The 17,751-nt window shown below is 45.0% G+C and overlaps 1 protein-coding gene across 1 annotated transcript in view; it reads right to left on the reverse strand.

The window, feature by feature from the left end:
* Positions 1-12,118: 12,118 nt before the first annotated feature.
* LOC132394482 (complement C4-B-like) overlaps positions 12,119-17,751 on the reverse strand; it is a 101,469-nt gene continuing 95,836 nt past the window's right edge. Inside the window, exons 31-32 of the mRNA XM_059970690.1 lie at positions 16,421-16,568; positions 12,119-13,691 (exon numbers count right to left, since the gene is read on the reverse strand). Of these exons, the coding sequence (XP_059826673.1) occupies positions 13,556-13,691; positions 16,421-16,568 (284 nt within the window). The 3' untranslated portion in view covers positions 12,119-13,555. The remainder of the gene's footprint in view (positions 13,692-16,420; positions 16,569-17,751) is intronic.

A 17,751-nucleotide genomic window follows, 5' to 3' on the forward strand; every position in this document is an offset into this window, starting at 1 on the left:
AGCCTGGGTGCCTCCTGTTCCGATTTCTGAAATACATGTCTCCCAGCGTGTGACAACATAGAATATTTGTATCAAACTTTCTTACTTTCTGTTCAAATCCTTCGTCTTTCCATCCTTCCCCATCAAGAGGTAGGTTTTCCCAATCTTCAGTTCAAGTCGACAGGAAAGACGCTTCAGGAAGTTCCGTTGGTCTGAGGCACTGAGGTGCACATCGTCCACTGTTTGAAAGGTGAAGACAGATTGTGAGAGAGTCATTCTACTGAGTTCCCTGCTACTCAGACAAACACGGAAGAAATACTGTGTCTCAGCTCCCGTTTAAATCCCAATGTTGGATGCTACCTGAATGGAGTTTTCCCACTCTCTCTGGGTTAACTAGCCACTGCAAATTGTTCCTAGTGTGTGATGGGCAGCACGATCTGTGTAAATTCCACAAAGAACTGCACCGGGCATCAGTAGCAAGTCGCTAGTGCAGTGAAACAGTGGCTCTACCAGCTGTGCTTCTGGCTGCCCAGAACCTAAACCTTCACTTTCCGTAAAGTCAATACAGCACTGAAAAAGGCCCTTCAGTCTGTAGTAACCATCAAGTTCCCATCCACAGCAGCCCCGCTTTACCCGCACAGTGTATACTGTATTCTACTCAACTTTCTCAGTTATGGCTGGCCCCTTTGATTGACCTTCAAACAATAGGATTGGAGTCTCCTGTCCGAGAAACATCCTCTCAGCTGTAATCGCGAATCTCTCCCTGACCTGAGCAGATGGGTCCTTTTGAAACCGCGATTCAAGGAAGTACATCATCAGATGTACTGTCTCAGGTGTCTGAGAAGATCTGACTTGTCCACGAAGATCTACTCAAACTTCTACAGATACCCTGCAGAAACAGCCTTGTAGCCAGCTACTCTGCTCTGGACTGACAGAACATGCAGGAAGTGGGAAACATTGCCCTTTCCTTCTCTTCGTTCCATCCAGTCCATCTTCTCAGAGCACTGCTTCAGGAAGGCTAATGAAGATGCCTATCACCATGACCATTCCCTGTTCTACCTTCAGCGAGAAGGTACACGAGCTTGTAATCTCAGATGAACAGTATTTTTAAGACAAGCTTCTACCCTGCAGTTTTCAGGCTCCAGGAGCCAATGCCCTCTGTTGCATTCCCTTCCCAGTGATGCTGTCACGATCTGGAACTCTTATCTCTTCCCTCTCAGTTATTCCATTATCATCTCAACATTTTGTTCTGCATTACTTCAGATTGCACTACAGGTTGTGCACCCATCATTGTGTTTACCATCACCATACTTGCTGTTTACTCTGTGAGATTCATGCAAACAAGGAATTTCAAGGGAATGGGTGAACGTGCCAATAAACTAATCTGAACTCCGTCCACACTGCCCCTTCCTGAAATCATCCCGTCCGTTACAGAGATTCTCAAGATGCCTGAGCTGCACTCATGTTCAGAAGGCTTGATCTGATGTCGAGGTGTCATCAGTCCAGCCTCCTGAAATGATGCCCTGCATAATCTGAGCTCTTAAGGTCAAGGACTTAAGAGAATGCTGAAAATGAGCAGTAACAGAAAATGCAGGCGCATCCAGCATCTGATATCAGGTGATTCTTAGCAGAAAAGGACATCAGGGATAGAAGCAGTTGGGGCCACTCGGCAAAATCATGGATGTTTTAATGCTTCATACTTCAGTTCCATAAGACCATAAGAGTTAGGAGCAGAATTAGGCCATTCAGCCCATTGAGTCTATCCTACCATGTGATCATGGGTGATTTATGTTAGCTCTTAACTCCATTCTCCTGCTTTTGTCTGTAATTTTTGACGCCCTTGCTAATCAAGAACTTTTCAACTTCTGCTTTAAAAATGTCCAATGACTTAGCCTCTACAGCCATCCGTGGCAATGAACTGTAGAGATTTACCACCCTTCAGCTAAAGAAATCCTTTCTTCATTCTGGTGTTTTTCAATTCTGAGAATGTGTGTTCGGGTCCGTGACTTGCTCACTACGGGGAAACATCCTCTCCATTTCCGCTCTGTCTATGCCTTTCAGTATTCAGTAGGTTTCAATGAGATTCCCCCTCCCATTCGAGTACAGCAAGTACAGGCCCAGAGACATCAAACACTCCTCATATATTAAACCTTTCATTCCCAAGATTATTTGTGTACACTTCCTCTGGAGCCTCTCCAAATCCAGGGCACCTTTCCTTTGATATGGGGCCCAATTTAGTTCCCTGCTTTATTCCCCCAAATCCCTGTTTCTCTAATATCCAATAAACCCTCTTGGATGCACCTAACAAATTCTGTCTCATCTAATCCTTTTGTACCAAGGAAGCCCCAGTCAATAATAGGGAAGTTAGAATCACCAACTACAACACCCTGTTGGTTTAATGTCTCTCCATAATCTCACTACATATCTGTTCCTCTTACTCCTGCTGGCTACTGGGAGGACATCACAGTGATTGTACCTTTCCTGTTTTTGAGCTCTACCCATTATACCCTCAGTGGATAAGCCTTCCAGTTTGCCCTCTCTGATCAGCTCTCAGATTATTAGCGATGCTGTCCCTCCACATCTTGTACTTCCTTCTCTACCACGTTACAATCAGTGAACCCCTGGAACATTCAGCTTCCCGTCCGGTGCATCTGGCATCTGAGGAAGATGGCAGAGCTTTCCATCAAAATGTCAATTGTAATCGACACCTATAACCGGCTGGAAGCCCAAGAAGAGTTTATTCATTATTTGTCCTGTGATTTCCCCCAGCCCCAGAGGAACAATCTTTTGTTCAGTTGTGTACATGAGATGATAACCTTGACCTTGAATTTGAACTTAAAGTTACTTACACAGTTTGATGACTTGGGAGACAGTGACTGTATAGACTCTGAAGGATCCTGTCGTGGTCTCATTTGTCACATTGACTACGTAGGCTAGAAGAAGATGACAGATAGGCAATCATTGTAAAGTGAGTACTAAACTTTTAGAGTTTTCTTCATGTGAGTTTTACAAATATATGTAATACAAGTCTTTGTTTTTTTGTTGTTTTTCAGTTTGTTAAAGGAGCAATTATTAGCCCGCTGGAGAAACACTCAAAATAACGGTAGGAATTTGGGACGTCACAGAGCTGCAGCTGGTAAATACACTGCCTCATGGCTCCAGTGACTGGGCTTCCATCTTGGCCTCATGTGTTGTCTATGAGGAGTCTTCACACTATCCCTGTGACTCGGAATTTCCTCTATGTGCTCTTTATTCTTCCCAGTGGTTTGGCAGGTCAAACCCAGTGTGAGACTGAAGGGTAAAATATGTTGGGGGGGGGGGGTTGAAGGGAAGGTGGAGATAATAAAGTGGGTGAAGAAGGAATCTCCAGGAATCAGGGAATGATTATAAAGTGTTCAACCCAAGTGCCTAACTTCCTGGAAAAGGTGATCAATGATTATAGGAGCTTGAGCCAAAGTAGTACAGGTAGCTTGAAGGTTACTTTCATGTAAAAATTAGAGTGGAGAAATGCTCTGAGTGTAAGTCAGGATTAACTAGACCAAATATACTCACAGAGTGCAGTTAGAATGTAACCAGAAAAGTGAGGTCTCGGGGGATAAAAGGATATAATTTAGACAGAGGGATAAGACTGCAAATTCCTCTCGACATTCAGATCGGCCAGGGAAGAGTCCTTAGTGACAGGAAGGTTGGGGGTACTGTTGCACATGGATTTAAAAATAATGATCACGATCCAAAGGGGAAAAACAGGAACCTGATGATATTCTGAAACAGCAAGATCTGCAGGTGACTATTGCAATGGGACCGCCATGAAGTACAGGCAGTTTCTGGGATAGTGAGGCTTCCTGTGCTCTCACTGGAAGGGTTTCCTGCTGCTCACGATAAGATCAGCCATCATGAGTTGCTTGTTCCACAGCATCAGTCCTGTGGTCTGGGCCGTGAGGGCCACTGGGCCCCACGTGAGAGCCAGACCTTGAAAGCGGGCAGACGCATACAAACCCTGCAGCAGTGAGGAGGGTGCAGATGGGAGGCGGATAGCAGGCATGGGCTCAACGGGCCGAAGGGACCTTCGCAGTCCTGCGTATTGCTTCAGTTTGTACATGTTACAAACATGTAACTGGTAAGTTACACTACAGTCAAAGGCCGTCAGGCACTGTGTGTGTCAGGAGGGTGATGCCACATTATCCCTTGGGCACACCCTGGCCAGTCGATTAGCTGCCCCTGCCCCATTGCCCCATTCCAGTTGCAAAGGAATTAATAATTTTAGTCCACGGTATTTTTATTTTGTGTGTCATGGCTTTCAGTGTGGATCACCTGATCAGGTAAGATGCTTCTACTAATCTGTATTTAAGGACACTTTAACATATTTCAATATTCCTTTCTCACTCTGTCCTTCACAGGGATACGCTGGAAATTAACACTCAGATTCAGTCTGCAAGCTTCTCCAAGCACCCTCCGAATGAACTGGAAGGATGACATCTCAATGTCAGTGTCCTCACCCAGGCTCATATCCCCGGTGCTGAGATACTAATTACATCTGGTCAACACTGCTGGGCCAGTACCCCCATGCCTTGTACCCAGTCTCCTGAGGCACACACTCTATCCCGAACTCCATAATAGGAGGAGATCTCCAGGAAGATGGAGAAAAAGAAGCAAGGATGGGCTCAGAGAAAGAATGCAACATTCCCCGCTGACTCCTGGAAATCTGTGGCCCACAAACTCTCAGTGTGGAGAAGGAGCGTACAGAATGGGGTCAAAAGGTTTCCCGCGGTGTATCGGTGGTGCCTGTGTGAATGAGGGAGCAGTCTACTGACTGATTGCTCCATGGATTGGTACAGCAATTCCAACACAGAGGAGAGTAAGAGACTGCAGAGGGTGGCACAGCCCTGCCAATCTCGGGTAGAGCCTTCGCCATCACTGACAGCATCAACAGGAAGCACTGCCTCAAGTAGGTGGCTTCTATTGTCAAGGATCCCTACAGCCCGGTCATGCCCTCTTCTTGCTCCTATAATCAGGCAGGGGGTATAAAAGTCTGAAGTCCTACATCACCCAGGTTCAGCAGCATCTGCTGTGCTGCGACCATCACGTTCTTAAACTGACCCACACAACTTTAGCTCAGGAACCAGCTACGAACCAGCTCTTACACCAACAATGGATGTGTCTTTGTGTGCATGTGTGTGGGTGTGTGTGCATGTGCGAGTGTGTAGGACTGATGTTCATGCAAGCAAGGTTTTTATTGTACATTACCATATCTGTACACATCATACATCGTCACAACCTCAAGTTGATCAAACATCACCTTAGCAAAGACCCACTTGCAGACTGCCTCTGGGGAATGATCTGCAATTCCCACTCTGGTCTCCTCTGCCACCTTAGAACCCAGAAGATGCCAAGAGCTGGAGAATCGGAAAACCCTGAACTTTGCCAGAAAACACCATAAATGACTTCAGCTTTCCAACCTTCTGGGTAAGTGCCCTACCTCCAGTCCCAGCATTTTCCGTGTGAGGAGTTGGTGGCTCTTACCGTAGTCGATGATCGGGCGGTAACAGGCAAATGTCTTTCGGTTGTCGTCTTTCACCTCCTTGCTAAAGGTGTTCTTTGCTCGAGGACACTTCCCTGTAGAAGAGCAAAGATCAGTAGAAGGCAAGGTGTTGTGTGGAGGACCAAATGTCTCTCCAGTGACGGACTCCCTTATGGAACAGGCATGGGCAGAAACAGGACAAGTCTGCCCTTGGGAATCTTCCCAGACTCAATGTGGAGAAGGTGTTTCCTCTTGAGGAACACCCAAGAGAAAAGGGGATAAAGTGAGATTTCTTTCCTGTCCTGAAACATACCAGACAACAATCTCTGACGCAGGAGGTAACCATCAGGTCGTCAGAGCCTGCTCCTGGGAATCTCTGAAGGCAAGCAACATTCCCTCTCACTCCTGAGAATCTCGAGCCCATGACCACTCAGTGTGGAGAAGGGACATTCAGACTGGGTTTGAGGGGGTTGTAAGTGTCTGGAACTTTCTCTTAAAGAGGGGTGGAAACAGTATGAATTGTTTTATGTCTGTACGTGCTTCATGAGCAAAGAAAGTCATCGGAGGGCAGGGTAACCAAGTCTGAAAATGGTACAGCTTGGAAACAGGACCTTCCACCCAACTCATTTCTGCTGAACAAGGTGCCTAACTAAACTAGACTATTTGCCTGCATTTTGTTGTAATCCTCCCAACCTCTCCAGGCACTGACTCTCTTCCATACCCCTACCAACCCCCGGGTGAAGAAGTTACCCTTCAGCTGCCTTTCAAGTCCTTGAGGGCACACAGAGCTGAGGTCACGGCCAGATCTCATTGAACGGTGGATCGGACTCAGTCTCGCTCCAGCTCCTGATCTGTTCGGGTGTATTTCGCAAAGGGAGATTGGGCCATTACTGACAGAGTCATCACAATGAACTATCTGACTCATTCAAACACAATAGCAGTGGGTGGGGCTGATGTACTCGATGAAGCAAAGCCCCCAAGATCTCGAGTATCATGTGCTTGCTTAAACTGTCAGATGATAGCACTGCAGCCAGTGAGGCCACTTGACCCCTTTTGCCAACAGTTTGGTAGAACAACCCCATGAGCCTCAGTCCTTTGCTCTCTCACCACTGTCCTCTAGTCTTAAACACCTACTTCCCACCTGGACATCTCAGTCTGCATTCCCTTCAACCCTTCATCACTGGGTAAAATTTGTTGTCTCAGTCTATCCACTTTCTCGCCTCCATCAAAGCTTCACCTCCTTCAATCTCTCCACAAATTCCGGTGCAGAACACCCTCAGCTAAAAGGCACAGATGGGTAGTGGAGGAGGTGTTGTGCCCTACGTGGAGGCAGCTTACCTTCAGCACATTCACAAACATCATTCTGGCAGAGTTTCGACACCACGGCGCTTTGTTCAGGAGCGTTGTAAAATACAGTGCACTTGGAACCTAAAACCCAAACGTCAGACGGTCAGAAAAGCATGAAACAATGTATTTCATTATCGTGGGTACAGGTCCACTCACACATACACATCCAGTCAAATACTCTCATACTCAAACACACAGACACACACTGAAAATGGGAAATGCACACAGACACAGTCTGAAAATGGGAAATGTACACAGACACAGTCTGAAAATGGGAAATGTACACAGACACAGTCTGAAAATGGGAAATGCACACAGACACAGTCTGAAATTGGGAAATGTACACAGACACACAGTCTGAAAATGGGAAATGCACACAGACACAGTCTGAAAATGGGAAATGTACACAGACACAGTCTGAAAATGGGAAATGTACACAGACACACAGTCTGAAATTGGGAAATGTACACAGACACACAGTCTGAAAATGGGAAATGCACACAGACACAGTCTGAAAATGGGAAATGTACACAGACACAGTCTGAAAATGGGAAATGTACACAGACACAGTCTGAAATTGGGAAATGTACACAGACACAGTCTGAAAATGGGAAATGCACACAGACACAGTCTGAAAATGGGAAATGTACACAGACACACAGTCTGAAAATGGGAAGTGCACACACAGTCTGAAAATGGGAAATGCACACAGGCTGAAAATGGGAAATGTGCACAGACACAGTCTGAAAATGGGAAGTGCACACATAGTCTGAAAATGGGAAATGTGCACAGACACACAGTCTGAAAATGGAAAATGCACACAGACACACGACCTGAAAATGGGAAATGTACACAGATACAGTCTGAAAATGGGAAATGCACACAGGCTGAAAATGGGAACTATATACAGGCACACACTCTGTGAATGAGAAATGCACACAGGCACAGACTCTGAGAATGGGAACTGTACACAGACGCAAACTCATACCAGACTCATGTACATGGTCACTCTCACACCCAGACACATGTATATATACACACACACACATAAACACATGCATACATACTCATACACACAAACATGCATACCCATGAATAAGTACACACACCACATAAGTCTACATAATCCCGAACATGCACATACAAACACACATGAAATCACACTCGTGTGGTTACACACGTTTACGTTCACACACACGTGCATACACTGCGGTCAAGGTATAACAATCTGGTGGAAGAGCACGGCAGGTTAAGCAGCATCTGTTGGGAGGAGAAGGAATCGTTAATGCTTCAGGTCTAGATCTTGTATCCGCCATCTCCTGTGCGTCCATTAGTGCTAATGTACTGTGCAGGGGTTCTCCTGAAGATCACTGGCTTGAGCTGTTGACTCTGACTTGATCTCAGCTTTGCAGCATTCTCACATATCTGCTTTCCAGCAATATATCGGGATTGGCCACTTGGAATATCCATGTACCAGTCAGCTTCAGTGTAATTATTCTCTTAGATGCTTTGGATACAGAGAACAGTCCAGATAACTGATGCATCAGTTAAGTTGCTCGTATCTCATGGACAAGGATTCCAGAGATGAGAAGGTGGTTCCGTCAGGAGATGCTGAACAGTCTGTAGTCTTCAGGGTCTAGAAGGATGTGGTATGATCTTATTGAAACTTATAGTCCAAAGGGTGACAAGATAGGTGTTTGGTTGTTTCCATTAGTGGGAGATTATCAAATGAAGGGTCATTGTTACAAGATCATGGGGAGACGGTTAAAACTGAGATGCATAGAAACTTACTATCTGTCAGGAGATGGTGAATCTCTGCCTCAGATGGTGGTGGACCCATAGAAGTATTGAAAGTGGAGGTGGATGGATTTTTAGAAAGGTTGGGGGGTTGAGTGCTCGGGGAATCTAGCACAGGAGTGGAGTTAAGGGCTTGCGGCAGATCAGCCGTGAATGTGGGGCAGCAGGCTTGAGGGGCCAGGTGGCCATCTCCTATTTTCTTGTGTACTTTGTGGCTCAGTTCCACCACTTGTACTTTTAAAAACACGATGGGTAAAAGCAGGCAAGCCTCTCCTGGTCCAAGACCACAAGTGCTTTGGTATCAGCTCCCATTGATCAATTCACATCTGACCCCCATTGGCCTGTGCATCTCATCACCTATCCAATAGGCAGCCAGCCAGATGGAGGATTCATTTCCATCGTGGTGAGATCCTCGTTAAAGAAATGTACTCACTTGGATTGTAATAGTCATAAAGTATGGCGCTTGCTGGCTGGACCAATCCAATCGGAATTATCTGCTTTGCGCCAAAGACCACACATTCCTTGTCTTTAGTGACCTGCAGGAGGAACATCAAAATCGTTTCAGAGACTGGCTGAACCCCTGATCTCAGAACAGACTTCCTGTGGCTACAGAGACAGAGGAAGGCTATTTAGCCCATCAGACTCATCCTATCATACCTTTGCCTCTTATTCGACCACTTCCTGATCACCCAGTGAAATAAGTGGAGGATATGTGGGTTGTTTTTGAGGTGAACCCCACTGTCCTCCAAACACGTTCATCTATCAACAACTGAACCCACTGAACCCAGGATGGACTCGAGGTGACAAAGGGCCTTCCCCCATATTTTTACCTTTCTGTATAATGATCATTTTTGCAGGAGACAACTTGAGACAACAGCATGTTAATGTAAATTCTGATTTGATTTTGATATAATAGATTGCCTGTGCCAGTTTCTTCTGCCCCTGGCGATACATCATTCTTCCCAAACATGAGTTTGGCTGTGAATCTTGATCTCCCAGTCTATCTCATCATGGCTTGTGGCTCTTTATTTGTCTACCTGCACTGCACCTGCTCTGTAGCTGCAGCAGTGCTTTCTGCTTACTACCTCAATATATTACCATCTGACTGGTAATCAGAAATTTCCCACTGTGTGTGACCAATTTCCAGTCTTGCACTAACACAATTATTTGTGTTGTGACACAAGCTAAGTTCAGTACTGAGGTGCGATGCTGATTAAATCTCCCTATATTCCAATAAATAAGTTCATTAAATACTATTATTAAGACAACAACTGAATACATCTCCTTGTAGATAAAAATTATTTCAGTTGGTTTAACTTAAACTAAGTGCAATAGATTTTGTTCTGCCATTCACAATATCGTCCAACATCCTCTTCCCTGTATAACATGACAAACAATTGTGATTGCAGTACGTCTCATAATTGCCTAACATGATGCATCCATTATTTCTTTGCTGATACATGTCTCCCCTGCACACTAGTCTCACTCAGTGACATTGGGAAGAAGCCCCAAACCCTCTGTTCTCGCTGTCTGTAGGCAGCCGAAGGAACTTCTTCTATCTCCATGCAGCTGGAATTTCCCAGGACTCCAGTGTATGTGACTTGGAGATCCCACAAGGAATGTTGACTCTCCAAAGGTTCTAGAAACTGCCCAGGACAGAGAGGGTGTAAACCTATAAAAATCTATATACAAAATGAAAGATGAAAACACACACACACACACACACGACTGTTATTACCGATTGCAGGTAAAGCAGTACTCTGCCATCTTTGAACTCATAACTATCGATGTATCGATCCACAAGCTTTGATAACTGAAAAATAAAAGTATTCTTTAATAGTTTACTCCTATCCACTCATTGCAGACAAATACATGTTTCTTTATGATATAGCTGAATACAGTGATCAGTGGCCTGCTGAATCATTACAGACGGGCCCCCCTTCACATCAACCCAGCCTTCCTAGTATCCCCCTTGACGAATTTCTGAATTACATACTGGAAATGCTGAAGTATTCATTAGGTTGGGCAGCATCTATAGAGAAACTGACAACGTTTCCAATAGGAGCGACTCCCACCAACATTGCCAACCCTGCAGTGTGTTTCTACCATTTTGTTCATCAATTGCTAAAAGACTTGATTGGTAGTAACAGAAACATTAACTCTGTTCCTCTCTCCACAGATGCTGCATGGCCTGCTGAGTGTTTCCACATTTCTTGGTTTTATATCCTTTACTCCTTTATCCTAAGTGTTTTTTATGTGTCTGGACCAGTTGAAAATGGCTTATTTCCTATCCTGAAGAATGCCAGTATCAGATAGTTTTTGCATTCAGTAGCTTCATGGTTATCATCTCTGACTCCTGCCTCCTAATTCTAGGATTATTTCATTAATTGAGTTCAAATTCATTGCCCCGATTGTTAATTCAGACCTCCGGGTTACTGGTTTAGTATCCGAGCCACTGTACTCACAGTTCCTTCAAAGAGTTCAAAGGACCAGAATCATTCAACTTATCCTGAGAACTGCATTGGTCACAGGTTGGGAGGTGGGAGATATCAGACCTTCCTGACCTCTAAACTCAGCTGGAAGGCCAAAAGAAATCTGGGGACCTGATCAAATATTGAAAGCAACATGGAACCACCCCATTCCTGACCACAGGAGCCCTTCAACAGAGTAGCTAATGGGTGATAAACGGAAGCTAGTCAACAACGTCAGCAGCTCTTTGGATCAATATTGCTAAACACTGGCAATAGGACGGGTTAGATAACCATTGTCTGTTTCTCAGTGTAGTATTGCCCAGAAACTAGAGTGCATAGCTATAATGTGACAGGGAGAAGGTTTAAAAATGATGTGAATTTACACGTAGAGAATAGTTGGCACCTGGAAAAAGCTGCCAGAGGGGGTGATGATGGAAGGAACAGTAACAATATTCAAGAGGTGTCTGGACAGGTACTTGAATGGCAAAGCAGAGTGGTATCAAATTAATGCCGGCAAGCAAGGATGAGGATCAGAACGGTGGGCCGATAGGCCAGCTCCAGTGCTGTACAACTCTGTAACTGTATTCATCTGAGCCCTTTCCACCTCTCCATTGTTCAACATGATCACTCTGGGAACCTCTTTCCACTTTCTCTCCATACCTGTTTGATTATTTAGGAAAGTGGACCCAGGAATGACAAGTAAATTTCAGTGCAGTTTGAGGTGATATATATACATACACTATGAATGGTAGGGGACTGAGGAGTAGAATGAAGCAGAGAGACTCAGTTTGTTGAAAGCAGCATCACAGGTAGCCGGGGGGAGGGGGGGGTGAGAAAAAGGGATTTAGCATGCCGGTCTTCATCAGTCAATACATTAACCATTGGAGTTGTGACATTGTGTTCCAGTTGTTAAAAAAAAACTGATGACACAATATTGGAGTACTGTATTTTCCAGTTTTGATCACCCTGTTATAGGCAAATGCAGCTAAGCCGGAAAGAGCGCAGACAAAGATTTACAAGGATGTTGCCAGGACTGAAGGTCCTTGCATTATAGGGAGTGGGTTGACCAAGCTGGGCCTCTGAATTCTCCCCTTCCTTTCCAATCCTGCTGAAGAGTCTCGGCCCAAAATGTAAACTGTTTACTCTTTTCCATAGATACTGACTGGCCTTCTGAGTTCCTCTAGCTTTTTGTCTGTGTTACTCCAGGTCTTTATTGCTTTAAATGTAGGGTAATGTCTAGGCAGCCTTACAGAAGTGCTTAAAATGATAAGAGGCAGAGACAGGTTGACAGTTGTAGACTATTCCCAAGGTGATCCCAAAACTAGCGTGTGCAGACTGAGATTGAAAATATTTAAAATGACTTGAGGAGCAGATTTTGCATGCAGAGGGTAGGGAATATATGGAATAAGCTGCCAACAGAAGTGGTTAAGTTGGGAAAATAATATAATTTAAGAAGCACTTGGATCAGTACATGCAGAGGGGCAGCTTGGAGGGAGAGGTGCTGGACCAAGGAAGTTGGGTCGCTGGGTTTACAAAGTTGTCCTCATCGATTGGTGGGGTTGAAGGGACCACAGCCAGCCTGACTTGCTCTAACTCTTTGTCCCTTGGTCCCATTGGTTCTAAGAAATATCTCCATCCACTTTTTGAACATGCTTAGTGAATTGTCCTCCAACCCAGTCTCGTTTCTAAATGGCACTCCCCACATTCTATTTCACCTGGCTCTGTGCTACACAGCCATCAGGAACATCTTTTGGACCCACTCTGTCCAGACCGATTGGAATGTTTTAGCTTTCCATGATACCCTTTCTTGCTCCAACATACTCCAGTGAATCTTTAATACTCAGTCTGCCTTTAAAAACTCCCAGCCCAAACAAGGTGGGACATAATGATGGTCCCTCACAGTTTTGCATCCCTAACCTGTTCCTACTTCAACCTAAACTGTGCCTCTGATAACAGATGCTGGCATACAGAGCAATAAACTATTTGCTGAAGGAACTCATTGGTTCGAACAGTGTCTGGGACAGAGAGATGTTGATGTTTCGGGATGAAACCCTGCATCAGGAGTCTTTCAGAAAACAAGTTCAGCCAGGGTGATGATGGGACATTCATGGTGGAGATCAAACAGTTGGGGGGTGGAACAGTGAAACAGGCTGTCAAATATATCCACTATATAATTGGAAAAGGAAGGTAGGTGGAACTGAATCCCTGGCCAGAGCTTATTGAAAAGAGGAGCAGGCTCAAAGGCTCAGACGGCCAGCTCCTGCTCCTATTTCATATGTCCTTATGTTTTTATGTTCTTCTGAAGAAGGCGGGGTATCCCAGATGTAGATGAGAAAGGTCAGGGCAAGGGAAAACAGAATAAAAATACAGACAAATTGCATTGCTCCAAAGAGATGGAACTGGCTCCAGATTGTCATTGATTACACATAATTCTGATCAGACTCTAGTCAAGGCAAGTGGAGGAAGAAATCCTGACCTTTTCCAGATCACTCCGATTTGGCTCAAATCCACTCAGCAAGGAGATGTCCACGATTGCCATTCCTGAGGGTTCCTCCCCAGAGGCTCCATCAGCCTCATGCCTTTGGGAAATAGACAAATCAGTTCGAAATTAGTTCCTTCCTAATGTTTGTCCATTGGTATCTGAGTCAGGGTAAAATCAGTTACAATAGACACAAAGAGAAAGTGAATGCAAAGCTGAACAACTTCAAGCAGACAACGCACAGACCTTGCTCAATGCTTCTTCAGATGCTGGAAATCTTGAGCAACACACAAAAAAAAAAGTGCTGGAAGAACTCAGCAGATTAGGCAGGGAAATAAATAGTTGCCATTTTGGACTGAGAGATGAAAGATCGACTGTTTACTTCCCTCTGTTGATGCTGCCTGACCTTCGAAACTTCCTGCAGGATGTGTGTGTGTGTGTGTGTGTGTGTGTGTGTGTGTGTGTGTGTGTGTGTGTGTGTGTGTGTGTGTGTGTGTGTGTGTGTGTGTGTGTGTGTGTGTGTGTGTGTGTGTGTGTGTGGCTTAGAGGGTTTTATTTGATCTTTGTGCAATATTTAATTTAAGATGCAAAGCAATTAATTATGAGAGTTTTTAAACAGGGCAAATTAATCTTTGCAGATTGGAATGAACTGTCCTGCAGACGAAGGTTTGTGTACAGCAGGCAAGCAGGATGGAACAAAATCTGGAACATTGATATCTGATTTTTAAAGCAATGATGTAGAGTAAACCTCCAATAGTCTACTCTCCAATAATTCAGAAATCAGAATGACAAAGCATCTGGGTTAGCAGGTGATGTTTCCTACATGCCCTTTAAACTTACTGGAGACCTCTTTAAACACACGGGGAAGGAGGGGTGGGGAGACCAATTTAAATTCACAAAGAAGGCACACCAACGGCTAAACTTTGTTAGGAGTTTGGAAGATTTGGTATGTCACCACCAACGACTGTAGCAGGTGTACTGTGGAAAACACTCTATCTGATTATACCACTGCCTAGTGTGAAAGCCCCACTGCAAAGTATTGCAGGAGAATGCAGAGGGTTATTGTCTCAAACAGTTCCATCATGGGAACAGTGCACCCAACAATCATGGACATTATGTAAAGATTGCGCCACAATCAAAGTCTATCATCATCCAGGTCATGCCCTCTTCTCATTATTAACAGGAGCCTGAAGACCCACACTCAATTCTTTAGGAACAACTTATTTCCCTCTTCCATCAGAGCAGCCCATGTCTGGCTGTTCTTTTTTTGCATTAGTTTTTATTGCAACTTTTAATATTTTTATTGTGTATTGCAATGTACTGCTGCTGCAAAACAACAATTTTACAACATGTGTCGATGATAATAAACCTGATTCTGGTTCTAATTTGGATTCTGATCTCTAAAACTCACTAGGGCCCTCTATCTCAGTCTCTCTTGAATTTCACTGAGTCTCACTTCACATTCACTAACTGACATAATATCAGTGTAACATCTAAAAAAGTGAGCTAAAGGTGTTCTGGTAGTAAAATCTACAAAACCCAACAAAAATACCTGTCACCGCTATCCCAAGACTGTCAGATCATTGGAGAGTAATGGAGGATTTATTCATTGGGATATTATCATTACTGTTGAGCCAGTCTTTGTATCACCCACTGTGTATTACCCGCTGAAACGCCCGTGGTTGTGCTTGTGGCTCAGGGCTGCAGAGTCACCTGTGAGAATGTTAGTGTGAAGATGGGGGAGAAGGGATGATGCACAGCTTTCCCAACCACAATCGCGGTCACTGTAACTGAGTTAATGAGCTGAACCCATACCTCTGACTCAGCCTCCAAAACCATCCAGTGGTGCATTACCTCACTTTGTGAAGTCTTCCAAGACTTTTACCAAGTAAACTGAAGTTAATGAGTAGATATTGAAAGCTAGTGTAAAGCCTGGCATTTCTCACCCTCTCCTACTGAGTTAGCTGGAAATGATCAGCTCCCAGATTCTGCTGTGGTACCTACAGCAGCAGAACTCCTGCCTGACACAACATACAATGATTGCAATGTGACATGTGGGGATCTCTGGCAATGAACATTGCCCGCCTGGGAGAACACCTGATGAAGATACTGCCAGTGAGGAATGAGCCTGTGATTTATTGGTCTGAGTTCACGGATCTCTGCAGCTTCTTATGGTGCTGGTGTATCTGAGCACAATGGAATGGTCAGGACATGGAATAGCAGTGGGTTCTGTGTCACGGTTGTGTAAGTGGGCAGCAGGCTGACACCCCGATTATTGTTCCCGCGAACCATGCGCACCTGGGACAGCATTGTATCCGTGGTTAGGATGCAAAGCAATTGGTTCCAGGTTCATGGGGAACCCAGGGTGCTCCCACAACGGGAGTGAGTCACTGAGTCATACAGCAGGGAAATGGGACTATTAAATGACACAACCACATTTATCTAGCACCGGTCACATTGTATTCTCCCCACAATCCCATCAAATTTTCCAACATTCTACCACCCAGCCACAAACCAGGGACCATTTACAGTGGACAATTAACCTAACGAACTGCAAGGAAACCAAAGCACCCACGAACACTCACATGATCACAGGGTCAGCACCGGAAGCCGGTTTCGAACCTGGATCTTTAGAGCTGTGAGGCAGGGGCTGAACTAGCTGTGCCTCTGTGGAGCTCTTTACAACTCACTACTTCTGCGTAATATTTGATCTCAGACTAACTGATTATTATTCCTGAATAGCTGACCCCAAAACACAATCGTGATACCACTACGTTCCCTTTGCTCCTGATCCAAAGTTCCCCGTGATAGAGGATTAGTGACACTGACCGGAAGCAGACCTCGTAATAAAGGACCTCAGCGTTATCTGCAGCCGGAGCCTGCCTCCTGCTTCGTGATCGTAGGTCAAACCAGCCTATCCCACTGACCGGTTGGTCCGCTGCAAAGCCTACGTCTTCATAGTCATAGTAGTCAGTAACTACAGGAAAGGAGACATCTCTGTTAGTTAAAGTGTTCCAGTTCACCAAGAGAGTTTAAAAGCAGCCAAGAGCTCAGCCAGGTCTTCCCTCTGCCTGTGAGCTCACTTTAGATCTTATGTACCTTGACGCTACGATCTTGGTTTCAGAGATGAACTTGTAGTCACCATACACATATTTCCTTACAGCTTAGAAGGAGACCATTCTGCCCATCAAGTCAATGTCAGTTTCTGGCAGAATTGTATCCAATCCCACAGCCGACACTCAGTTTCCTGCAACCCAACCTTTTTTCCAAAAGTCAAGCGCCACTCTGGGTGCACTTTGCATCTGGTGCCTCAACTTCACTCCAGGAACAGCTGTCCCTTGAGGCTTGAGGTGCAGACTCTTCCTACGGCCAACTTCACCACACATAGATGCCACACTCAGCCAATCTGGCATACGGTACCTGCCTCAACCATTTCCTTTGGAACCTCACTCTGGCTGAACAAGTTGCCTTAGGGTTCCGATTAAATCTCTTCCCTCTGAGCTTAAATTTACAGCTTCTAGACTAAAGAGAACTGTACCAAACCGGGTCAAATTCCAGCAGCCCAAATTCAATCCTAACCTCTGGCGCCCTCTTGTGTGTGGAGTCTGCACATTCACTCTGTCACCACACAGCTTCTTTCCTCCCAGCATTGCAATGACATATGAGTTTATTGGACCTTGGAAGTGATGCTGAGGAGTTAACGTCTGTGAGGGAGAATACAGGGAACTGAGAGCTCGGGATTGATGGGATTGCTCTGTGAACTGGCAGAGACTCAATGGGCTGAATGATCTTCTGCCCTTGAGATTTTCAAACGCAAATTCATTAGGATGCTGAATTATTCATTCATCTGACCGAGCCCTGGTGCTGTGCGGTGGAGAAAGAAGTTTACAACCACAATGAAATCCACAGAGTCATACAGCACGGGAACATTCAGCCTAACTGCTCAGTGCCAGCTAAGACACCTTTTGCCTCATTTGGCCCATATCTAATCCTTTCTATCCACATACCTGCCCAAGTACTCTTTAAATGTTAATGTATCTTCCCGGACCACTTCCATTCCAAATACAAACACATCTCACGGTTCTATTAATTCTCTCCACTTGTTCTTAACTAAAGAGGACCTGACTAGTGCAGCTTACCACAGAGATAAAGAGCTAGAG

This window comes from Hypanus sabinus, chromosome 5 (genome assembly GCF_030144855.1).
Source record: "Hypanus sabinus isolate sHypSab1 chromosome 5, sHypSab1.hap1, whole genome shotgun sequence".
Lineage (NCBI taxonomy): Eukaryota > Metazoa > Chordata > Chondrichthyes > Myliobatiformes > Dasyatidae > Hypanus > Hypanus sabinus.